Source organism: Gnatocerus cornutus, chromosome 7 (genome assembly GCF_029298725.1).
Source record: "Gnatocerus cornutus isolate USDA-ARS CGAHR chromosome 7, icGnaCorn1.1, whole genome shotgun sequence".
Taxonomy (NCBI): Eukaryota; Metazoa; Arthropoda; class Insecta; order Coleoptera; family Tenebrionidae; genus Gnatocerus; species Gnatocerus cornutus.
In genome coordinates, this window is record NC_142239.1 from 16,857,130 (window position 1) to 16,879,272 (window position 22,143).

The following is a 22,143-nucleotide window of genomic DNA, read 5'->3' on the forward strand; positions in this document are numbered from 1 at the left end:
CTTGTATTTTCTTCTCTGGGGCAGGTTTTGATTTCATAACATTTTGTTTCGTCGAAGAACTCCTTCAAGTGAGTTAATTCTTTGAATAGTTTGGTTAGAAAGAAAAACAAATAAAACAACAAAATTAGAATAATAATAATTTATTTCATTCACTCAATGAAAGTAGTCTGGAAACCCTCTTGGGCATCCCCGGCAACCTGCCCCTGCCCCTGCACCACCTGCTTCACCACAAACCCCTCCTTCTGGTCAACGACAATATCAACGACAACCTCCCCCTCTGGATACACATAATTAACAAACTCCTGGGTCTCGTACTCCTCGTCTTCTTCATTGGAATTAACAACAGTGAAATTCGCCGCATTGATAAGCTCGTCGTCTGCGGCCCCCACGTATCTATAGAACCCCCAAATCCACAACTGGTTTTCCATACATTTAATGTACCCCAACACCTTCGTGAAGAAGTTATTGATATGAATCTTAGGATGAGTCTCTATGAACTGCCAGGCCCGAATCACGTTCTTCTTCTGGGAGCTGCTCAAATCTCTCGCAAACGACTTCTTGGACGGTGCGGCATAGACCACAGAAAGAAATCCTTCGAGTTCTATCAGTTTTTCAACTACGGAAATGATGTTAATTTGTTGCTTCTGCATTTTCCCTTTCGACAACATGATGAAGTCGCGGAGCTTTTTGAAGGGAGCTATCACATTTTCGTTGATTCTATTTTCTAAGCGGTGGACGCAGAAGAGATCGGGAGTGACTTTGGAGATCCATTGGGTTCGGACGTGGTCGAAAATGGGTTTCACCAGGTCGTTTTGACCCATTTCGACAGCTTGTTGCTCGATGTTGGTGAGACCATCAAGAATTGTGTTCACTGGGAGAAGAGGCAACATTAGGATCATGTGGTAAATGTTACGGAAACAAGAATTGGTTTCGAGCTCCCGGGATAATTTCAACGAGCAGATCTTCTTGTAGAGGTTTTGGGTGTAGTAGAAGACCGAGCCTCCAATGTGGGAATCCAAGAAGACTTCGCCGAGGGAGTAATACAAGGAGGCTTCATAATCGGTTACGATCTCCTCAGGCCGGAGATTGGGGGCGAGTGTGTCGTGGAGGTGGGAGAAAATCAGCTTGTAGATCTCCTGGGATTTGGAGTCAATCAGAGCGAACATAATGGGGTAGTACTGAAAAAAAACGGAGTAAAATTGGGGTGTTAACACCCCCAAGCAAACTTACACTATCCGTCAGCCAGACCAGAACAGACACCAAATGATACTTAAAATCCTCTGAAGTATCAATCTTAAACGACGCATCGACGTACATAATCTTACTCTCCGACACCTTCTCAATTGTCTCGCAGTTCGCAAAGACCACAGCCCTCGACCCGTCGCCCCCTTCAAACTTCTCTTGATAAAACTGCGAGTTTGAGTGCGTGAAATGCAACTTCTGCAACTCGTCACTTTCAATCAAATCAAAGAAATGTTTGAACGACGAAATGGGGGGCGACTTTTGGTTCATTTGTTGGCAACAAATCTGGTTTATTACAGTTTTGAGAGGAACGAGTCGTTTAATCTCCGGGTCTTTCTCACAGAACTCGTCGTAAACGCCCCGGAAGTTAAGAGACTTGTCGCTCTGCATCCGGCGCCGGATTAAGTGGAGGAAGATTTGTTTCTTGCGCTCGTCTTCAGAGGGCACGGGGTGGTTGTGCGGGGTTTTTACAATGACTTTGTCTTCGTAGACGCCGCATTTTAGAATTGTTTGTTGCGCGGTGGATTTGCATTTGGGGACCAAGCAGCGGAGCTGCCTAAAAACCAAATTAGAAACAGTGTCAAGTTTAGTGGTGTTATTACCTAATGCTGCCTTTACATAGTCGGTATTCAAACAGATAATTTTCAACTAAACAGAACTCGGAATTATCAATATCTTGGACGGACTGGGCGCTGCACACCTGCACTGGGGTCTGGTTGAGACTGATTTTAATTCCTTTAGGTAGTGCAATCTCATCTGAACCCACTCTGACCACGTTTTCAGTGTCGTCCTCATCGTCGCTCTGTACTTGTATTATAATGTTATCAGCACTTCTCATCTCTTCAGGGATTTGTTCTTCTAGAGCCCTCATGAGCTCAGCTTCTACCTGGTCAAACTTTTTGTCTAAATCGCTGCGCTCTAGACAGACTCTCTTCACATTCAAAGACTGCTTCTGTTTTCGTTTCACGCTCCTTTTGACCTGTCTCTGATTCTTGTCATGTTCAATACACGCATTGCGAAACTTATAGAACTGAAGGAGGATTTCCAGACATTTGCTGCAAATCCACTTTGATAGGTGGTCACATTCTGAAATTGTAATCTGAGGAATACAAGTAGTGATGATGTCGGAAATGAGGAGGCCTTCATGAGTTTCGAAGATATTCTTGTCAGCTTCATCACATGTACATAACCTACAAACTAAAGTGACATTAGTAGGTTTTTTGATTTTTTGTAAAAACGAACTTATGGATTGTGTAAAAGAGTCTTCAGGTGTCTCTACCGCTTCGCTTTTATAACTACTGAGTTCAGGGAACTCAGAATCTTCATTTTTTTGCTCAAATTTGGTACAAACTTCACTCTTATTAATTATCACAGGTACTGGAAGCTCCTCCAGGACATTCTGGAGGTCACTCACTGTAAAAAACGTGTTAGTACGAGCAAAACTTTGAGGACTTTACCTAAAAATCGGTCTAAAATATCGCCTTCTCCAAAATGTTCCAAACAGACGAAACTCCGTGCTTTTGGTACAAAATCCGACATTTTCAACGAGTCTAACCATTTTGCTAACAATTCCGTTTGTTTTGGAAAAGGAATGCCGGTAGTTGCGGTATTAACACAATTAGGCACAGCGCACCTTTCAACACTCATTTCTGATCTTTCTGGATAATGGCGTGTAGAGTAACGACCCGTTATGACTATTGGGATTTTTTCAAACAGAGGTAACTTCAATGCGGTAAAGAAAAACGGGAATTACTCGACGGGGTTGTTTGATTTTGGCTTGAAAGTAATGAAAAAGTGAGAATGTCCCTTGGAAGAGCACTAGATAATCGATTTTTAGGTTAAATGAAAGAATTAATTTAAATAGCGTCACCTGGAGGGCAGTCGCGCAAGTAGAAGCAATTTGAACTACTGAAAAATTTAAAAAAAAATTAATTCGAATGTTGGAAATGTGAAGCGGGTAAAAAAGTCGCGAAATAACAAAGTTAATCTTATTTTGTTTAAAATTAAATAAATTTGTGATTGAAATTGCAAAAATGATTGCCGAAACCCGGGATTGAACCGGGGACCTTTAGATCTTCAGTCTAACGCTCTCCCAACTGAGCTATTTCGGCCTACTTTTTACATTTTCTTTTTTGGTATAACAATTAGAAACTTTCCAGCCAAATAAACAAATTTAATTTCTACAATTAAAAGTCCTTGTAATAAATTAATTTAAATTACATCATCAGATTATATCAAATTTTGTTGTTTAATCTGATTAAACTTTTCTACAAACACCTTGTGATGCACAATTATTAAAATAATACTTCAATAAACTGATAAATAATGATAGGAGATTAATTATAATCATTGTAAAGCTTTTTTGGCAAAAAATCTTATCATTCCATGAAATGAACTTTTAGCATTTAGAATACCCACTTGAATACAACAGATAACTATTTTTTTATCAAATTAGAGATTATGGCCCCTTATAAAATGGATTTTCCACTGCGAAAATTACGTTTTCTTTCAAGAAAAACGATTCCGAGTGTTTCCTTGAACAATGTCTGAAGAAGCTAATCCTCCTGCCTCAGCTAGAGTCGTCACATTTCGTACTTTGGGTAATTCCCCTTTTTTCTTACTCTTATATCACTTCATTGTAAAATCACCATCCCAAACTGTCCCTACTGTCACCTCCACAAATTTTGAAAATTTTTGAAATCCAAACCACTAAGGTTATGTTACATAACCTCCATTTTTTGCTTTTTTTAGATGTACAGACCCAGCAGTTGCTACGTGAGGCCGTCGAAGGAAGGACCTTCGCTTATTGCCCGTATAGTAAATTCCAAGTGGGGGCTGCTGTTTTGTGTCAAGACGGAACTGTCTTCAAGGGGTGCAACGTCGAAAACGCTGCCTTCACTGTAGGGGTATGCGCTGAGAGAACAGCCGTTGTGAAAGCCATCAGTGAAGGGCGAAATAAATTCAAGGCTGTGGCTGTAATAGGGTTGCAAGAAAAGTCGTTTACGACACCCTGTGGGGCCTGTAGGCAGTTTTTGAGCGAGTTTGGGAACATGGAAATTTACGTTGCCAAGCCCCAGTTGGATCAAGTCTTAGTGACTGATTTAAACCAACTCTTGCCGTTCCAGTTTGAGGCGTCAAGCCTCAATCAGTTTTAATGTCAGGATTTATAAATAAACGCACAAAAGTATGGTTTAATTTGTTTATATATAATATAAAAAGTAACAACAAAAGAGGCAGGAACACAAGTGGAGTCACCACTAGACTAAACAAAAAGGGGGAATTACCAGAAGGGGCACCACCCTATATAGCACTGGGACAAATTCTCGTTACTCGTCGCTTGTTGGATCAACAAATTCACTTGTTTTGGAATCGTCAAAGCTTCTTCATTCCCAAAGTCATTCCCAGTTAGCTTATCTTTGACTCTATTTATAATGATAACAGCTCTCGCGTTGACTTCGTGTTGAGGTTCCGTTTCCTCCGTCATCAACATCTCTCTTTTGGGAACGTTCAACGACTCCGCCAAGTCTTGCTTCTGGGAGCAACTAGTAGACATACTATCATTATTCATCGGCAGATTCCGCACTTCAATATCCATGAGCCTCCAGTTGAGCAACGGGTCATAAACAAACGCCTCCAACACCGCCATAAGACTGTCTTTATTTCTATGCAACATCGACATGACCGACTCGCAGGTCCGTCGATACGTCCCTTCAATCCCCGTGACTTCCATCGCGTTGATCAACATCCGCGTCAGTCTAAACGGGATCTTCTCCGGGAACTTCTCGCGAGTCATCGCCACTTCGAAACAGTCCCCGAAATCTATGTGGAGGATCTTCCCACTTAGTCGATCCAACATTAAATTCGACGGGTGTCGATCACCGAGACCTAGAATGTATCCCACCATGGACATCACAGCCAGAGAGCGCGTGTAGTTTGTTCTTCGATCGAACCAAACTTCTGAAGAAGGGCTTTTCAACCACAACAATCGCGCTAGATCGTCTCCATGGGTGTGCTCCAACGCGTGTTCGAAAACCTCCATTTTCTGCATCACAGTTAAATGGTCGTAATCCGGCGCCATCCTCAACATTATCCGGTGTTCAATGTTTAAAAGAATCTTCTTCTTGTCGCGGTAATCACGAATAAGAGTGTGGAGAGTGTCACAGTGTGGTAACCAACCAATTAGACCGGAATTTGTACTAAGAGGGATGACAGCGTAGCGCTGTATTGTTAAGTTACGTCGGAAAGTGTCAGGGTCTTTCATGAGGAGGGTGTTGACCAAACCGAAGAGCTGCATGACTCGCTCATCCTGGCGCAAGTCTTCGTGGCCTTTAAGAAGGAACATGTATTCTTTTCCGTTGCTACCACGAATGACCAGCTTCCGGGGGCGCTGTTTCGAAGTGATCACCTACAAAAACGACTCTAAAAACTGTTAAACCACCTCTTTTCTTACCTCCAACGAGCGGTTGAAGAAGGCAATTCGCACCACCGCTTGCCCGGGACTGTAACTTCCAGGCACCGCCAGCTCCAAGTCTTGACAAACCAACAGGTTCGGCGACACGTACTGCAATTCCAGAGAAGTCAACTGAGGAAGCTGTCGCGAGATTCTTCGGAAGACGTGGTAATACAAGTCCCAGGCTTGGTTCAAATCTCTGATGTTGCTCGACAACTTGTATCTCTGGCACCACTCTTGAGCCTCGTTCAAATCGCGCCCGTAAGTCTGATTGAAGCTCGTCTCTTTGAGCGTTTGGGGCCCTCTTTCCATCATTGCATGTAAGGGCTCGAGAATCCTCAACATCCCTTTGACATTGCGCTCGCCGAAGTACAACCTAGAAAAGTAAACAGTGAGAGGGACTCTAGACTATCATAACTTACCGTGACGCCTCTTCTAAGCCCTCGTGCCAGATTTCGTGCCACAGAATCGCCACCCGGATCAACTCTTCGGATGCCATCATCGCCTGACTGACCAACGTGGGGGAGTGTTCGCTCATTGATTTCAAAATTTTGTTAGCGGCGGTTCTTCGCCCGATCGAATTACTCTTCGTCGCTACTGTTAGCGGATAAACCAGAGCCTGGGGATGTGTCTTTCCTATATCCACCAGAAGGTTGTTAATCAGTTTGGAGACAAGCGCGTTCTTGTCGATCCTTGCAATGAGTTGTGGGATGACCTGCAGCCACGTGTTCTTCTCCACGAGTCTGATGCCTTCCACTATAGCATCGTACACGTCTGGCAGGTGCCCGTGGTCAAACCACAGCGTTAAGAGACGAAGAGTGTCTTGCAGAGAGCTACCCTTCGACAGATTAATCGATTTGAAGAACCCTTGTACTGCTAAGACAGTGTGTTGTGTCTTCTGCTCTTCATGGCTGTAATACAAAACTGTCTCGAAATTCATGTATGCCCAGGCGTGCCACGCTTTGTACAACTGAGGATCGTATTCCGTCGCTTGCTTATAACACTTAAGAATCTTCGGGATCGACGTGTCGTTGATGCTTTCAAGAGCCAACTGCCAGGCTCCTAATTTCAAATAACACCTAGCTAGAAGCTTCTTCTTCTCTTCAAGCTGCCGCTGTTGCTCCAACACCTCCAGTTGCTGTTGTTGAATCTGTTGCAACTGCTGCTGTTGTTGTTGCTGCTGCTGTTGTTGAAGTAACAACTGTTGTTGTAACTGTTGTAGTTCCACTTCTTCCTTCATCGGATCGATTTGAGTGTAATCCGCGACGAACTGCGACAACTTCTGGTAGGCCTTTTGTTTTTCTTGAGCAACCCATAAGTGTTTAGTGTAGGCCAGAGTCACATGGGGTTGATTTATCGGCAGAGGGAGGTCGGGGCGCTCGCTAGGATCGTACCCTAACAGCATCACGAGGGTCTTCTGTGACAACATCTAAAACAAGTATTGGTGTTTATCAAGGAGGATTGTTTGTACCACTCACCAAAGACCCGCTCTTCCTGCACAACGAAGCGTACTTCACCCAAGTCCGCTTGTCTTCTTGTGGCGTCAGAACTAAAGAATGGACCTGGATGATCCTCTGCCAGTCCTCCACGAGTCTCTGTCCGGATTGGAGGCGCTGCCACCACATGGCTTTGAGTGTAGGTCGTCGTTCGGGAACAAGACGATACTGCATCACTTCTTCGAGTTCTGAGAGCATCTGCACCATGACCATAGCGCCGTAAGCCCTCTGGTAAGACTCCCCAGCCATCGCCGTCAACTCATTGTCAAGAAGATCGCGAGCGGAGTCTATGAAGCGTTGCGCTGACTCGTAATCCTCCTTGTGAATGGCCAAAATAGCGCGGTAAAAAGAACCATCTTGAGTATTCCGCGGTATCACATTTACGTAAGTTTCCATGGACCTGTAGTTGTGTAGTCCAAAAGACGCCGCCGCCGCTAACCGACTGGCTTTCTGTTGGTTGTCTGCGGACAACAACGAGAAGTTTTTTTCGACGACTTGGTGAAGATCTCCCCATTCTCCAAGAGCTTCAAGACAGCGCATCTTTCCTAAACAAGCATCTTGGTCGGATACATCTTCTTGGAGTTTCTCGGTGTAGAGACCAAGAGCTTTTTCCCAGTTGTGAAGTTTCTCGTACCATCTAACTTGCACTTGCATCTCTCGTTGCATGACGTACTGAAGCAACCCCTCTGCTGCTTCCTTCTGTTGGAGCTTGTTGTTAATCGAAATGAGAGCTTCAACGACTTGGCTGCTCGCTCCTCTTTGGAACTCCTCTTCTTTGTAATGAAGAGCCTTCGCGTAAGCTCTACAATGCATGGCGTGGTGCCCCAAAATGTGCGTGTCTAGAGGCAATGGTCCCTTGTCGCAATGTTCCATGAACTCTGCCAGATTCAAAATGGTCTGAGTGATTTCAGGAACGTCAGGCACTGTCAGCGCTTGCTCTAGACAACTAATCAGTTCTTTCTGCATGTTCTCGCTCAATTCGGACCAACAACTGACGAAAGCAGCGTTGAAGAGGTCCCGCGGGAGTTGCGAGTACGTCTGAGCTAGAGTCAGACACGATCTGAGGGCAGGGATGGGGCTCTGTTTCAACAGTTCGATGCTCAACCGTCGCAGCCACTCCATCCAGTCATCCTTGGACACCCTTCTCACCGGAGTCCACGCTTGTTGAAGATTAGACTCCGATACCTTCAATCTTTGGATCATTCCACTATCAGCAGGCATGGAAGGATCTCGATTTTTCAAACTCGGTTTGGTTTTGGACATCGGGAAGTCCCCGTCTTCAGCTAAAGTGGTGTCATTCTGAATCTTCGACATCAACATGTCAAATCTACTGTACTGAATCTTATGCTTCGCCATCATCTTCTGAATAAAAGGCACAAACACCCCGAATTTATACCCCATTTGTTGCATCAACGAACACAACGTCTCCATAGCCGTCGATCGAAGCTCCGGAGAATTATCAATGATCCTCACCAACGGGTGAACAATCCTTGAAATAAAATCCGTGAAATCGATAAATTCAGTGAGCTGGTCAATAGTTTCGATGGCTTTCTTTGACACAACCATCGGACAGTCTTGAGCTTCGAATAAGCGCACGATTGGTGGTAACAGCAAGTGCATGTATTCGTCGAGAGTGAGGCCATAGTTGTGAAGAGACTCCAAGAGTTTGAGGGTGTAGAGACGATCTTTGGAGGTGTCTTGGTTCAACACGCGGAGAATATGAGGGAGCATCTTCGGGAGGTAAACTTTGAACTCCCCGCCTAGAGCTACAGCGATGTGCTCGACTAGCAAAATGAGGGTGCCTTGGATGGTACTGTTAGGAGTCCAAAACTCTTTGATGAGTTGGCAGATGTCGTCGAGATAGTTGCGGATGTGCTGCTTAACGATGTAGATGAGTTGGGCCAGCTGCTGGAAGAGGAACTCTTTGAAGTTGACGTCAGCTGGAAAGATTAATAGTCACGTGGTGGTAGCAACAAAACACTAACTCACCTGTCCTTACCACGTACAAGAGACTGGGCAAAACCTGAGGAATATACGGCACGCATTTGATTCCCAAACTCTTGAAGATGAAGGTAACTGCTTGGACGACCATAGTGTGGTGCTGAGCCAAAGTTGGATCTTTTATAATCCTCATGAGCGTGGCTATCGCAATGGCCAAATAATACTCCTCCAAAGTGTTCGAACTCATGTTCACCAGCATCTCGCTCGATGTCAGCTCAGGATTCAAATCATCCCCTTTGTCGGTCATGGGAATCAAAACGGGGGCTTCAGGGTAATAATCAATCTCCCCTCGATTCATCTTGTGTTTGTACGGGTCTAGAGCCCCTAACAACCCCAGGACTCTTATAGTCTCCCTCCGAATATACGCTTGTTGCTCCGTTTTCAAGAAATTTAACAACACATCCAAGAGGATGGGGTACTGAGTGTAGGGTTGCACCACGTGTCCTGTTACCCCAACCAACTGCCCCAGCGTACAAAGCGCGGCGCCTCGTTTCTCCGGCGCTGACGCATCCCCCAGCATCTCTAACAAAATCCCCATTAACTCCTGCATCCATTCTTGGAGCTCGGATCCTTCGCTGCTCACTTCAGCCAAATCCCCGATGCAAAGAAGCACCGAGAGGACAACCCCTGGATTAGGTTCAGGTTCTCTTAATTTCGGTACCAACACCTTTAGGATGGGCTCCATGTAAGGGCGGACCAAGCGAGGGGCGCTCACCACCAAATGATCCAACATTCTGGCAGCTTGTTCTTTGTTGCGTCCACTTCCTGAGTGTTCCAACTCGGTCAAAAACTGCACGAAAGTCTTCCGAAGAGTCGGCATTATATATCCGGGGTTCACCGCGCTTAAGCGCCCGATGGAGAAGAGCGCAACCTCGCGAATTTCGTAGATCTCATCCTGCATGGCTACAAAGAGAGCGTTCAAAGACTCGGGTTGTCCAAGATAAGGATCAAACGTCCGATCCAAGGAGATTAGCACCCCGTAGCGGATATTAGGATCGGTGTCAGTGAGTCCCACACTGAGCACCCGCTGCAACACTGAAGAAACTGTTCGGACTATCGTGTCCGAGGAGCTTTTATAGGTGCTGTGGATGGCGTGTCTTAACAGCCGACAGGTAGTGCGCACCGCTTCCAAACGAATCTCGTTGTTGTCATGAAGAAGAAACGTGTTCGAGCAGCGTTGGATAAACGGTATCAACCGCTGCCCCTCGAAATCGAACGTAGCCAACGTCTTCAAAGCCAGAAGAATTATCTGAGGGTCTGTGACTTCTGGTGATGTGAAAGATGTCATGCTTCCAGCGAGGTGTCGAGGCATCCCTGGATGAATCAAAACTTTGTTAAGTAAGATGTAGGCCAACATTTTTAAAAGCCCTGAGCTGATTTTCTCCTTGTGCTCGGGAACTGTTCGCGACAACTCCCGAAGACAAATGGTCAACGGCGCCGTAAGTCCGGTTGCCAGCATCGGCTCTAGCAAATTCGGGATGTCCATTTTCGTGTGGTTCTTCAAAGAGTGTGCTAAATACGTGATGCAATTAAAAATAGAGGCGTCGCTGGGGTTCTTCTTGCGCCCTAGGATGTCCCCTCGGGGGAGGTACATTCGGATCACATCCATAATTCTCTCAATAAAAGGCTCGATTTCTTCTTCAATAGCAATCGCGATCATTCCAATGGTAACAAAAGCCTTCGCCCTCTCCTTCTCGCGGTTCTTCACAATGTTAAAAATGTGGTTCATCACAGGACTGAGGTGTTGTTTAACAAAACTCTGACGATTGAACGCCGCCAAGCGAGGCAAAATCGTTAAAAAAGTCTGTTGAATATGCGACGACCGCGACAACCTCTGCGCCAAGACATCCAAACAAATATAATCAAACTTTTCCGCCACGAGCTGTCTGCAAATCTCTGACTCAATAATTGCGATTTGTGACGGCGCCAAAGACACGACTTGGTGCTGCGGGATGCGTCTACTAACTGAAAAAACGTAGCGCGACTTCGTGAAATTAAAAGTAGTCTCTATGGACTGCTTAGTATCCGTGCGCTCGAGGAAGTTCTTATATTTGCGCTCCCAACTCACGTTGGAGCACCGAACGAGTTCGTTTAAAATGAGGAGAAAGCCGTGAACACGCTCTTCTTTCATCCGTTCGCCTCGTTCCACCGAGAGCATTTTCACGGACTCGTCGTAACATTGTTTGTACCATTGAGGCCTCTGGTTTTGCTTAGCGGTTTCACGTTGAGCCGTGACGACGAGAGCTGCACGTAGAGCTTCAACGGCGCTTTCTCGGATGGCTGGTTTGGGGTCCTGAATCGCGAAGAATATCAAGTCGAAGAACTGGGAGACGTGCTGGTAGAAGTAAGTTGGCATTGTGAGAGCAAGCTCCTTGAGGACCAACACTGCAGCTTGGCGCTTACCCTATAGACAGGGGTGAGGATTAAAGTTTAAGAAAGGAAAAAGTAGTTACTTCAATTCTGTCGCCACTGAGCCACTCGAACGCTCGTTTGACTTCAAACTCCACGTATTCTGACGCTTTAGATCCAGAGACTAGCGCGAGTCTCCCCATGGTCTTGGCCACTGACTCCATGACGCTGACGTCGCTTGAAGGCAACAAGTTTCGCAGATAATTGGCAAAGCGTGAGATCCTCGTCGTCATGTTCCCGAAATCCACCCCAATTAGGCACACTGCAACGAAAAAAATTAGATTTGAGTCAATGCTAGTCTAAACTGACCAATGGCCAAAATGCCCCCTTTTTTCTCATTGGGGTCATTGCTAGACACCATTTCGAAAATGTGGTGGTTGAACTCATCCAGGAAGCTCGTGATTTCGTCGGGGGTGGCTTCCCGGAGCTCGCTCTTCACGTACAAGCTCAACTCTCGGGCTGTCTTTTGACGAACGTCGGGGTTGCGGGATTTCAACCCCGCAACGAACTGCTGCATCGCCAGTGTAGACATTCTTCCCTACAGTCCCATAATATAACAAAATTAACCGACACGGAATTATTTTATCGCTTATGGTGCTCCATGATATTGACAGTGACAGCTGACAGGTGACGCATGTCAGATTGACAGAATTCAAAAAGTTTGTCGTGGGAAAAAAGGAGCTCCATGGGGCGCCGAATTTGGAAATACTGGCAAAATTTGAGGGATTAAGAGATTAAAACTGTTTTAATAGGGAAAAAGTTGGCAAAAAGGCTGTTTCGCGTGTATTTTTTCAAGTTCTAGGGACTTTTGTGTCAACAACTTGCAGTTGCAGGAGTGCAGTGGTACCAACCTCTCTTCTATTTGTGGGACTTGTCAAAGAGTTAACCAAAATGGTAAGTTCCCAATATTTTTGATTTATTTTAATCATCCTTGCTTGAAATTCACAAATTTCGATTAAAACGACATCGAAAATTTGAAATCTAATAAATACAGTTGCTATTTGATCATAATTGTTCTTTGTTTTTCATTTCATGTAAATGTGAGGTTAGAATCAAATCTCTCTTGTGTTGTTATCCTCATTCTTCCACTAATTCTACTTTTATTTGTAGGCCAAACGCACCAAGAAGGTCGGAATCGTCGGAAAGTATGGAACCCGTTACGGTGCTTCCCTGCGTAAAATGGTTAAGAAAATGGAAATTACCCAACACAGCAAATATTCATGCAGTTTCTGTGGAAAGGTGTGTTATAATTTAGTTGTGGCCATGGTATAATGGGGCTTTTTTAGGATGCTATGAAGAGGAGTTGTGTAGGAATTTGGGCCTGCAAAAGGTGCAAACGTGTTGTTGCCGGAGGTGCGTGGGTGTACTCTACAACGGCCGCTTCGTCGCTGAGGTCCGCAGTCAGACGTCTCAGAGAAGTTAAGGAACAGTAATTTTTTAATAAATAACTATTAATTACATGCGCTTTCATTTCACCCCTGTGGAACTGTGGTAAGAAGGAAAATCGTGTTTAAGTTAATTTTATTCTAAAATATACACAGCACAATAAATATTCTCTACTGTAAAGTATTGTCATATTTACTCGACAGGCCAAGCTGCCCTTTAGATCTCAAAAATTCGATTATAAAAATGTAAATCTCAGTCTTATCTCTAAGGCACCACACTACAGTAGCTCCCGGATCTCGGGACAAGTTGAGCTATCGCTCTGCACGTCGTCAGAGTCCGAATGGCTCTTAAACTTTTTAATAGAAGTCCTTGAACGTTTCGATCTCCGGGATTCCCGCCCTGACCTCAAAGGTTTTTCTTCTTCACTCGAACTGGTGTCAATTTCCTCAATATGGGGCCCTTGCTTGAGAGCCTTCAAGGCTAATTGATCGCTAAGATCTAAATTCATGTTACTCAGAACAACATTGTACTTGCTCTCAGAAACGGTAACTGAAACATTCTCATCTTCGCTGCCGCTCTTCACCGATTTATTGTACGGAATGACGAGTTTCCCGTTTGACAGTAAATTCTTGATGTGTTGGCCGTCTAACCCAGCATTCCCCGGTCGCCTCTTGTTGTTTCGCTGCCCCAAAGTTGTCCCCGAGCTCTCCGTCAAAGCAGCCTTAATAAACTGGAGATGGGAATCAAGACTTGCACTGCTTCCGTGTTTCCCTGTCCTGGATAACGCTCTGGAGGACCCGTACACATCTCTGGAGTTCCTCCGAAAATCAGGCTTGCGTCTCCGCGTTCGATGTCTTCGGTTCACTTTTCTCGTCGCTTTCAACTCGGAGATTTGTACTGATAATTGGCTGTCACCGGAATTGCACCGGCTTTCGATGCTCACGTGTCGCACCGAGACGTGGCTCACTTCAGAGTCGAGGGAGTTGCTCGAGTAGCCCACCTCATCGACGACGGCGCCTCTTCGGTACAACAATCGAGGGAGGTTAATCCCCCAAGTGGTGCTAAAACTATCACTCGCGGCGTTGTTTAAATCGAAGTCTAAACCAACAGGGTCGATGTAATCAGGGCATTCGATGGAAATCCGCCCTCCTTGGTTAAACTGGTCTCTTTTAATATAAGCCTGAGCGATGATTTTGTGCTTTTGGAGCTTCATGCGCTCCTCCACCTCGCAGTGAAATTTTCTGAAAAGAAGAGTGCTAATTTGGGTTATTCTGGTGGAACGCAATCGGAGACTTACTTGCGGATGTAACGGCTCCAGGAGTGAAGAGTCGCGGGGCACCACACCCACGAAGACATCAAAATTCCGGCCCCGAAAACCGCCAGGAGTTGGAGTTGTAACATGGCCACGCTCGGGCGCGATTCTTGTTTGCAATGAGAGAAATCCAAACTAAGGCTCGTCAATTTGCACCTGTAAAAGAACTAAACTCTTGGTCTGTCTACTTGAGGATACTCACAGGATGTAACTCTGAAGGCTCAAACTCCACGTCTCTGAGTTAATGAAGATGTAGCCGTGATAATTAAAAGTGATGATGCAGAAGACGATCTTGAACAACGTGAAGACTCCCATTCTTACAATGTTGGATCGGATCTTCCTGCTGGAGTGCTCCGGGATGATCTCTTTGCTGTCGCTCTTCACTTTGATCAACAGAATGAGCCCCCGGACGTTAATATAAGAGAGTGCCATCATCGTCACCGCTAGGGGTGTCAACAGCAAGCCAGCTCGCGCCCCGAAGTTCACCATTCCAACGAAGCAGATTCCCGTGACGTAGTCTCCGTCGATCTCCCCCACAGCCATGGTGGTGATGGTAAACATCAACGGTAAACTCCACGCCACCAAATGAAAATAGACACTCTTCTTATCCACGCGCTCTTGTATTTTCCCCAGAGCTTGCACGCAGCCCATGCGCCAGGTATAGCTAAAAATCACGATCCAAACCATCCCGGCGATCAAAAAGTAGTAAACTAAGACGAAGACAATCACGCAGGAGAGGTTCTCCGTGGCACTCGGCTCAGACTTTCGCAGAGTCCCGTCTTTCTTGCAAACGATGTCTTCGCGGGTCTCTGAGTTTAAAAACTGGATGGACCAACCGAGAGTTGAGATCAAGAAGCAGATATTGACGTAGAAGATGGCGAGAGCTGGGTACTTGTTGGCGATGTTCCAGTCGATGATGAAGGTGAGGACGGCGAAGAGGTGGAGGACGCCGCAGATGAGAACGCAGTAACCAATGAGTTTGTGGATTTGGTAGTGCTCGTTCTCGGTGTAGAGAGAGTCCTTGCAGCGGAGGCCGCACTCCTCCACGTCTGAAGAAAAACAAGTGTTAATTACATCATACTATAAGAATGTTACACCGGAAATGGAGTCATAAAACCTTAGTTGGGAGAATTATGGGTTGCCTACAAACCTGGATAGAACCAATTTTGGTTGTCCGTTTTGACCAGAGGATCCATGCAGAATCCCGTGGTGTTGAACCTGAGCTCCTGGACGTCGTTCTTGCAGTTGGAAAAGAAGGTCCTGTCATCGTCGCAGTTGAGGAATTTCGGGAAAACGGAGCTATTATAAAACATTTTACAAGGTTTCAGCGTTAATTGACACATTTCTCTTGAGGGCATGTCTACTTTGCCATTCTCACACTTGGGCATGTATAAGGCACACAGAAAAGGCTGAATAACAGCCCAACACTTTGGTATATATCGTAGATACTGGTAATGTCTCAGTCTTTCTTGTACGTTTTCTTGTGACGAGAGATCTGTGAGTTCGAGGGTTGTTGAATAATAGGGTAGTTTCATCCCCATGCAAGAAGTGTAGTTTAATTGCTGGCATTTCGCTGGTTTTTGGCAGTACTGCTTGAAATGCCTGTCGAATCTCGCGCTGTCCCGATCATTATGCCTCACCACCACCTCGTTAGCTAGCGTCGAATTTCCTTCTGGGAGGTCTTGGATGTATAAGGCATTAGTTACCACACATCCACTGACTAAAATCCAAAGTAAAACGTTCATTTTGTGTCAGAATTCCTCACTTAACTTCTTTCTTTCACTTTTCGCATCTTTCCGAACAATAACACCGAAAACTGCACGTGTGTTGTTAGTTTACCGAACTGTGGGGGAAACGAAGACGAAAATACGAGTTTTATTGGAAAAAAAGGAGATGGATGGACCACCCACAGTGGAGGCTCATAGTTTCCTAGAAGAGGGAAGCACATGGGCGGACGAACAGGAGAGAAAGAGATGTGAAAGCAGACCATGGACCTCACACATCAAGGTCAATTATTTCTGATTCTTGGAGAAAAGGAGATGGGAACTACAGGGCCCCAAAGGTTGTGTCACACTGAAAGCAAATTCCATTAGAAGACGTGCAAATTGTTTCTAATGAGTTCTCAGGCTATTAATTCCATTTGAGAAAGCTGTGAACAATAGCGCAATGTGGGTTGCATACCCCACGTGTGACTTTTATTGGTTATGTTATTGTCATCTGGGAGCATTGCCAACCTAACAAACCAAGCGATTGTTTTCTTGAAAATGTGCCACCGTGAGACGTATAATTGTTAATAAACGACAAATTCACTCTAATTTCGTTATAATCTAACCAAAAAGTGCCATTCTTTCGTTGATTTAACTCAGTTTCGAAAATCTGGTGACAACGAAACTCCCCAGACACCTGTCAAAACTGTCAATGACTGTCATCAACTGGGCGACGTTGACAAGCGGTCCTAAATATTAATTTCTCGCCACTAGTTATATTTTCTTCCGTTTAAGTTAGATTTTACCATGGTGAGTGTACCTTTTTTAATCCATTGCAGTACCCGCAGCCCCTCAACCCCGAATTTATTTAGTGAGTCACACCCATTCTTATCTCACCTGTTTCAGGGCGAGCAACAATTCGATTGTGCTTTGGATTTAATGCGGCGGTTGCCGCCCCAAGAAATAGAGAAAAATCTAGGCGACTTGATTGATTTAGTCCCTAGTTTATGTGAGGATTTGTTGTCTTCCGTTGATCAACCCCTAAAAATTTCCAGAGATAAAGAGACAGGGCGGGATTACTTGTTGTGTGATTATAACAGAGACGGGGATTCATATAGATCTCCATGGTCTAATACCTACTATCCTCCGTTAGATGACGGGTCCATGCCTTCAGAGAGGCTGAGGAAGCTTGAAATTGACGCAAACGACGCTTTTGATCAGTATAGGGAGATGTACTTTGAAGGGGGCGTCTCTTCAGTGTATTTCTGGGACTTGGAGCACGGATTCGCGGGTAAGGAAGTGTGCAACGTCGCCCCAATCTCACTCTGTCTTTAGGTGTGATTCTTATAAAAAAGACTGGGGATGGCAGTAAGAAAATCAAGGGCTGTTGGGACTCTATTCATGTGGTTGAAGTCCAAGAGAAGAGCTCCGGACGCACTTCACATTACAAAATGACTTCCACTGCAATGTTGTGGCTACAAACCAACAAACCTGGCTCTGGGACCATGAATTTAGGAGGGAGCCTAACCAGACAAGTGAGTTGGAATTTTTAAAAGACTTCAACTGGAGTTTGTTTGGTAGATTGAACAAGACGCTGCGGTTAACGAGGCGAGCCCTCATATTGCCAACATCGGACGCATGGTTGAAGACATGGAGAACAAAATCCGAAACACTTTGAGTGAGATCTACTTCAGCAAAACTAAGGATATAGTTAATAGTTTGAGATCAGTGCAATCTTTGAGTGAGAGCATGCAGCAGCAAGCGCTGAAGCAAGATTTGGCGGCTGCGCTCCAACGCCGACAGAATAAAACAGATAACTGATGTTCCCAGAATTCTGAAATTTATTATGAAGATGATTAATATTTATAGTTTCTTATTATTTTGTACATGCACTTTCGTTCATTACGCATAAAATATATTTATTATCTATGAAATTCGCTTTAAGGAGGCATGGCATTTAGGGATTGCCCTTATTGAATGATTCATTTACATCCTAGGATCAATAAATGATTTTTGAATACTTGTTTAATTATTTCAACACTTACATTACACGGGAATCGCAAGATCCCTCGCTACCGTGGTCAAAATCTGCTCAACACTAAACCCAACATTCTGAATGTCTTTGGAAACGGCACACCACAGCTCCCCATGATGGGGCTCCGCCGCTAAACACCTCTGTTTAACCTCCTCTTGTTGTTCCGGCGTCCCGTGGAGTTGCTCAAATCTATACCAGTAAGCCCACGCGTCTCCGAGATCAGGTTCTATTTTCAAAGTCCTCTGAAACCACTCTCTGCATTTGCTGGTTTTGCGTTCGGACCAGAAGAGTTTGCTGACTGCTAGAAGAACATTTGGGTCGTGTTCACACTTCTTCAGAGCGTCCACGGATCGAGTTTTTCTGTGTGGTCTAGGCTCCATGAAGATCGATTCCGACCACAAAATCCCCGAAGATGGGCACTCTTGAAGAGCTTTCGCCATCATGGCGTTGGCGATTTCTTTCATTCCGGCGCGAAGCTCGATTCTGATGGCTTCCAACCAAAGCATCTCGTTCTTGGGGTTCTTTAGACGTGCTTTTTCTAACATGGATCGGGCTTTGATGAGAAGACCCCGTTTTTCTTCAAGGCGCGTCAATAAGATCCACAACATTATAGAATTGGGGCACTTTTTGATCTGGAAAAAAGTGTGTTAAAAACAGATTTGGGGAGGGGGTTACTTACCGCAGCGTAGTACGTATCAAACGCCTTCGACAACTCGTTCTGCTGCTCTAAAATTTGTCCTGACATCATCCACAACTTCGCAAAGTCCGGGAAAACCTTCAAAGCTTCATCTAACAGTTTCTGGGCGGCCTTTAAATCATTCAGCGACCATTCCAATTTCGCGCTCTTCATCATAACTCTTGGGGTTGGTGCCGACCCTCTGGCTTTAGCTAGTAACCGGCGAGCTCTTTCATATTCGCGGTTCTCTGATTCCAGTTTGACGGCAGCGAGCCAGATTTCTTCACTGTTGGGATTAGCTTGGAAAGCGAGAGCTAGGATGCCACGAGCGGCGGGGACGTCTCCAGCCAACCATTTACTCTTCGCTCCCATCAACCAGAGGATCTCGCTCTTGGGGCAATGAGCCACGGCTCGTTGAAGAAGACCTTCGAGGCTTTCTCTCGATCCGTGACTTTTCTCGAGATGAGCGGCACGTAACCAGATGGATTTCTTGCCGGGGAAGGTGGCCAGAGCGTGGTTGTAGACGGTGCGGGCGCACTCGTAAGCCCCCTGACTCAAACACTAGAAAATACAGTTAGTTTTACGTAAAATCGTGGGATTTTCTTACGTTTTCGGCGTCTTCTATCCAGGTGTGCTTCTGGTCCTCAGGCTCCACCCCATAACCGATGATGGACTTGACGATAGCTCTACAGCAATGCACGTGGCCCCCTTTCTCGCTCTCTATCGCTTCTTTGAACCACTGCTCTCTGTTGATTTCCACTCCATTCGAGCTTAACGACGCGATGGCTCTCTCGATGATCTTCTCCACCATGTGGTGGTTTCCATTGGCTTCCTCAAGTTTCGCGGCTGTCGTCCAGATCTGTTTATCCGTAGGGATGTTTTCTCGGGCTTTATTCAAGACTTTCCTCGCATTTTCGTATGTTTCCAGTCTCGCTAGAGCCAGCCATAATTCAACAGCGCTGGGACAACACTCCACAGCTCTTGAGAGTAGAATTCTAGCGTCTTCAGGGTTTTCTAATTCAACAGCTGCCTTCCACAACCTCACAGAGTTGGGGATGTGTTCCAACGCCTTTCTATAGACGCGTCTTTTAGCTTTAGTTTCTACCTCCAAGTCGGCGGCTTTGATCCAAATCCTAACAGAAGTAGGAATGTGCCGTGCAGCTTGTGCGATCACCGCCTTTGCAGTGTCCGCGGGATTAATCCTCGCCGCTTCCAGCCACAAATCTTCGCTATGAGGGTTGACTTCACACCCTTTCATGATCAAATTCCGCGCTGCTTGAACCTTCCCTGTGACTTCCTCCAAGCGAGCGCTAGCAATCCACGCAGGGGGATGATTCGGATTGGTTTCTCGCACCGATTTAAGCAACAATCGCGCCTTCTTTATATCATTAATATCGCCCCCATACGTGGGGATCATTGACTGCAGATCCGTGAGGTAGCCTTTGGGGTCCACAACAGTTTGCCCCGTCACGGAATCCGACACTTGAGACAACTTCACGTTCATCAGAGTGTTTCGCGCCTGACCGATCTTCCTCAAGTCCATATCGCCTGTAGGGGTGAGCATACCGGGGGTAGCGACCCCCGGAACCATGCTAGCTAAACCAGATGTTGGGTCAATGGTGGAGGAGGTTTCACCTCCTAAATTCCGCGATAACACACTGTCAGGCAAGGGGGTAAATTTCTCAGCACGGGGATTCCGTTGTTTGCGGTTGCGAGCGTCGCCCACTTCTGGAACACTGCGCCACTCGTCATCGCTCACGTTGCGGAGATCGCGTTTGAGATCAGAGAACTGCTGCTGAATCTTCGGTCTAAAAAATATAAAGTTATTTAAAAGGGATTATAAAAGTTGGAGTTGTACCTTTCTTGACGATATTTCTCTAGTTCTTCTCTCAAGCGTTTCTCTCGGTATTCTTTGCGTTTTTCGTCCATCCTCTTATCAATCGCTTCGTAAATAGCGTCGGCTTCAGCATCATCCTTATCATAAGGATCTTTTGAGAAAAGGGAACCTCCATAGCCGCTGAACTCGTCATAATTAGAATCGTTCAAATCCTCTTCTTCCTACAACAATCTTTGTTAATTCTTCAACAAAAACCACCCTCAAACCTACTTCTTTTTCTTCTTCATCTTCCTTTTTTTTCACCCGTTTTGCTGCAGGGGGTGCATGTCGATCATCCCTAGAAACCACATATTACTTTGGAAAAACAACTTAAAAAAGCAACTAACGACACATCATTGGCGTCTCGAGCAGGACCGATATCCGAACGTGTTGTGAAACCAGTCGCACTAAAACAGAGTAATTAGAAAAAGCCCCCTTTTGCAAAAAACTTACCCTCTGCCCACACCGGCGACATAACCAAGCGGCGCGGGAACTCCCAGAAAGTGCTTCTTGTTGCGATTTGCGAGCGCTTGCGGAGTTGCGGACATGTCTCAATATTCAACATAAACAAGTGTTTTATAACCTCAAAGCAAACGTCACTTCAACGCTGGGGTAAAGATACAGTTTCCACTAGATTTGTGAAAATTGAGAAAATTCGGAGATGTCATTGGTTGATTTCAAGGGCGCATTTGGACTAAGCTAAGACATAATGCGCATGCCTAACTTCAAGTCTAACGTTTAAATAAATATTAATTAAACAACCTACTTACTTTTAAATCTTAAATCAGAGTCTAGATTTTTTTTCTGAGGTTTAAATTTATAAAGAGAGTATTTTTTTGCTTTTATTTTTTGCCAAAAACATTCAAGTTTTGTAAATAAAGATTTTAAAATTGAATTTTCCACGTCGAGTCAGACATACGTCAAAAATCTGTCTTATCTTTAGAAACGAAATCCCTGTCTTAGATGAAAGAATATATAGATAGCCCACTCTACAGTAAATGTTCGGAAATCCGCCTACCTCAACATCGCCGACTTCATCTTATACCAAGCCTGTTCAATTTTGATTTCGCCCCTTTGCAAAAAGTTCCCTCAAGGTCATCGCCGTACATACGCCAGCGACCCCAACGACGAAAAAACGTATCAAATTCTGGTGATAATTCTTTCATTTTGGTGACATTTCCGTCACTTTGAAAGTTGCAGTGATGATAGGTTAGGTACGTCGGGTAAATTCATCAAAAATTACGGCATCTGGAATGCAAGGAAAGCGATTTCTCCGAACTTCCATAAAGAAAACAGATCATTCTCTTCGCGGAAACGGCTACTAATCAGAAATATAAAATTAAAAATCAAAAAAATGCCAGAACGGTGTTTCAAGAAATCGTCGAGAGTGGCGCTAGCTTACGCACTCCTTACGTACTCATGGCCTACTTCGCGGGAACAGATCTCGGAAGCTATTGAACAGGCTTGGTATAAGATGGAGTCGGCGATGACCTCAACATAAGGTAGCGACCTCTATAAAAATGTCACACAAGCTTTGCACAAAAGTTTAGACCC

The 22,143-nt window shown here is 45.1% G+C and overlaps 7 protein-coding genes and 1 non-coding gene across 9 annotated transcripts; 3 read left to right on the plus strand and 5 right to left on the minus strand.

The window, feature by feature from the left end:
• Nucleotides 1–140: 140 nt before the first annotated feature.
• On the minus strand, nucleotides 141–3,133 carry LOC148171753 (uncharacterized). The gene is made up of 5 exons (XM_088041833.1): nucleotides 2,700–3,133; nucleotides 2,485–2,655; nucleotides 1,845–2,439; nucleotides 1,231–1,798; nucleotides 141–1,178 (listed from the first exon to the last, which is right to left on the minus strand). The coding sequence occupies exons 1-5, from the start codon at nucleotides 2,887–2,889 to the stop codon at nucleotides 150–152; spliced, it is 2,553 nt and encodes an 850-aa protein (XP_087897959.1). The 5' UTR covers nucleotides 2,890–3,133; the 3' UTR covers nucleotides 141–149.
• A 147-nt stretch (nucleotides 3,134–3,280) lies between these two features.
• TRNAF-GAA (transfer RNA phenylalanine (anticodon GAA)) lies at nucleotides 3,281–3,353 on the minus strand. The gene has a single exon. It is a non-coding gene; the product is annotated as a tRNA-Phe (tRNA).
• A 365-nt stretch (nucleotides 3,354–3,718) lies between these two features.
• On the plus strand, nucleotides 3,719–4,437 carry LOC148171755 (cytidine deaminase-like). The gene is made up of 2 exons (XM_088041403.1): nucleotides 3,719–3,842; nucleotides 3,994–4,437. The coding sequence occupies exons 1-2, from the start codon at nucleotides 3,785–3,787 to the stop codon at nucleotides 4,395–4,397; spliced, it is 462 nt and encodes a 153-aa protein (XP_087897529.1). The 5' UTR covers nucleotides 3,719–3,784; the 3' UTR covers nucleotides 4,398–4,437.
• Nucleotides 4,428–12,220, minus strand: mTor (serine/threonine-protein kinase Tor). Its single transcript, XM_088041397.1, has 7 exons — nucleotides 11,908–12,220; nucleotides 11,643–11,860; nucleotides 9,178–11,593; nucleotides 7,171–9,128; nucleotides 6,115–7,121; nucleotides 5,693–6,068; nucleotides 4,428–5,647 (listed from the first exon to the last, which is right to left on the minus strand). Exons 1-7 carry the CDS (start codon nucleotides 12,128–12,130, stop codon nucleotides 4,523–4,525), a joined length of 7,323 nt encoding a protein of 2,440 aa, XP_087897523.1. The 5' UTR covers nucleotides 12,131–12,220; the 3' UTR covers nucleotides 4,428–4,522.
• RpL37A (ribosomal protein L37A) lies at nucleotides 12,200–13,056 on the plus strand. Its single transcript, XM_088042356.1, has 4 exons — nucleotides 12,200–12,225; nucleotides 12,351–12,492; nucleotides 12,709–12,837; nucleotides 12,885–13,056. Exons 1-4 carry the CDS (start codon nucleotides 12,200–12,202, stop codon nucleotides 13,029–13,031), a joined length of 444 nt encoding a protein of 147 aa, XP_087898482.1. The 3' UTR covers nucleotides 13,032–13,056.
• Nucleotides 13,057–13,102: 46 nt separating this feature from the next.
• Nucleotides 13,103–16,260, minus strand: smo (smoothened, frizzled class receptor). Of its 2 annotated transcripts, none has more exons than XM_088041399.1 (4): nucleotides 15,447–16,260; nucleotides 14,499–15,345; nucleotides 14,282–14,452; nucleotides 13,103–14,240 (listed from the first exon to the last, which is right to left on the minus strand). In XM_088041399.1, exons 1-4 carry the CDS (start codon nucleotides 16,039–16,041, stop codon nucleotides 13,262–13,264), a joined length of 2,592 nt encoding a protein of 863 aa, XP_087897525.1. In that variant the 5' UTR covers nucleotides 16,042–16,260; the 3' UTR covers nucleotides 13,103–13,261. The 2 variants fall into 2 exon arrangements, with proteins under 2 accessions (XP_087897525.1, XP_087897526.1); XM_088041400.1 differs by having other exon boundaries at nucleotides 13,103–14,225; nucleotides 15,447–16,259.
• A 429-nt stretch (nucleotides 16,261–16,689) lies between these two features.
• Nucleotides 16,690–18,022, plus strand: cpb (F-actin-capping protein subunit beta). Its single transcript, XM_088041402.1, has 4 exons — nucleotides 16,690–16,812; nucleotides 16,909–17,293; nucleotides 17,338–17,537; nucleotides 17,584–18,022. Exons 1-4 carry the CDS (start codon nucleotides 16,810–16,812, stop codon nucleotides 17,821–17,823), a joined length of 828 nt encoding a protein of 275 aa, XP_087897528.1. The 5' UTR covers nucleotides 16,690–16,809; the 3' UTR covers nucleotides 17,824–18,022.
• Prp6 (pre-mRNA processing factor 6) lies at nucleotides 18,010–21,221 on the minus strand. The gene is made up of 7 exons (XM_088041398.1): nucleotides 21,043–21,221; nucleotides 20,937–20,996; nucleotides 20,821–20,887; nucleotides 20,572–20,771; nucleotides 19,321–20,521; nucleotides 18,717–19,274; nucleotides 18,010–18,669 (listed from the first exon to the last, which is right to left on the minus strand). The coding sequence occupies exons 1-7, from the start codon at nucleotides 21,135–21,137 to the stop codon at nucleotides 18,049–18,051; spliced, it is 2,802 nt and encodes a 933-aa protein (XP_087897524.1). The 5' UTR covers nucleotides 21,138–21,221; the 3' UTR covers nucleotides 18,010–18,048.
• Nucleotides 21,222–22,143: the final 922 nt, after the last annotated feature.

Coding starts and splice junctions, on each gene's coding strand:
- mTor (XM_088041397.1), bottom strand. CDS start 12,130: ATGTCTACACTGGCGATGCAGCAGTTCGTTGCGGGGTTGAAATCCCGC. Junction 9,129..9,177: donor CTTGTACGTGGTAAGGACAG/GTGAGTTAGTGT, acceptor TAATCTTTCCAG/CTGACGTCAACTTCAAAGAG. Junction 7,122..7,170: donor GCAGGAAGAGCGGGTCTTTG/GTGAGTGGTACA, acceptor TACTTGTTTTAG/ATGTTGTCACAGAAGACCCT.
- cpb (XM_088041402.1), top strand. Junction 17,294..17,337: donor CTTGGAGCACGGATTCGCGG/GTAAGGAAGTGT, acceptor CTCTGTCTTTAG/GTGTGATTCTTATAAAAAAG. Junction 17,538..17,583: donor GAGGGAGCCTAACCAGACAA/GTGAGTTGGAAT, acceptor TTTGTTTGGTAG/ATTGAACAAGACGCTGCGGT.
- LOC148171755 (XM_088041403.1), top strand. CDS start 3,785: ATGTCTGAAGAAGCTAATCCTCCTGCCTCAGCTAGAGTCGTCACATTT. Junction 3,843..3,993: donor CGTCACATTTCGTACTTTGG/GTAATTCCCCTT, acceptor TGCTTTTTTTAG/ATGTACAGACCCAGCAGTTG.
- Prp6 (XM_088041398.1), bottom strand. CDS start 21,137: ATGTCCGCAACTCCGCAAGCGCTCGCAAATCGCAACAAGAAGCACTTT. Junction 20,888..20,936: donor CGAGACGCCAATGATGTGTC/GTTAGTTGCTTT, acceptor TGTGGTTTCTAG/GGATGATCGACATGCACCCC. Junction 20,772..20,820: donor AAGATGAAGAAGAAAAAGAA/GTAGGTTTGAGG, acceptor AGATTGTTGTAG/GAAGAAGAGGATTTGAACGA.
- LOC148171753 (XM_088041833.1), bottom strand. CDS start 2,889: ATGAGTGTTGAAAGGTGCGCTGTGCCTAATTGTGTTAATACCGCAACT. Junction 2,656..2,699: donor TATTTTAGACCGATTTTTAG/GTAAAGTCCTCA, acceptor CGTTTTTTACAG/TGAGTGACCTCCAGAATGTC. Junction 2,440..2,484: donor CTCTTTTACACAATCCATAA/GTTCGTTTTTAC, acceptor ATGTCACTTTAG/TTTGTAGGTTATGTACATGT.
- RpL37A (XM_088042356.1), top strand. CDS start 12,200: ATGATATTGACAGTGACAGCTGACAG. Junction 12,226..12,350: donor TTGACAGTGACAGCTGACAG/GTGACGCATGTC, acceptor CTGTTTTAATAG/GGAAAAAGTTGGCAAAAAGG. Junction 12,838..12,884: donor CATGCAGTTTCTGTGGAAAG/GTGTGTTATAAT, acceptor GGGCTTTTTTAG/GATGCTATGAAGAGGAGTTG.
- smo (XM_088041399.1), bottom strand. CDS start 16,041: ATGAACGTTTTACTTTGGATTTTAGTCAGTGGATGTGTGGTAACTAAT. Junction 15,346..15,446: donor CCAAAATTGGTTCTATCCAG/GTTTGTAGGCAA, acceptor GTTTTTCTTCAG/ACGTGGAGGAGTGCGGCCTC. Junction 14,241..14,281: donor TGGAGCCGTTACATCCGCAA/GTAAGTCTCCGA, acceptor AACCCAAATTAG/CACTCTTCTTTTCAGAAAAT.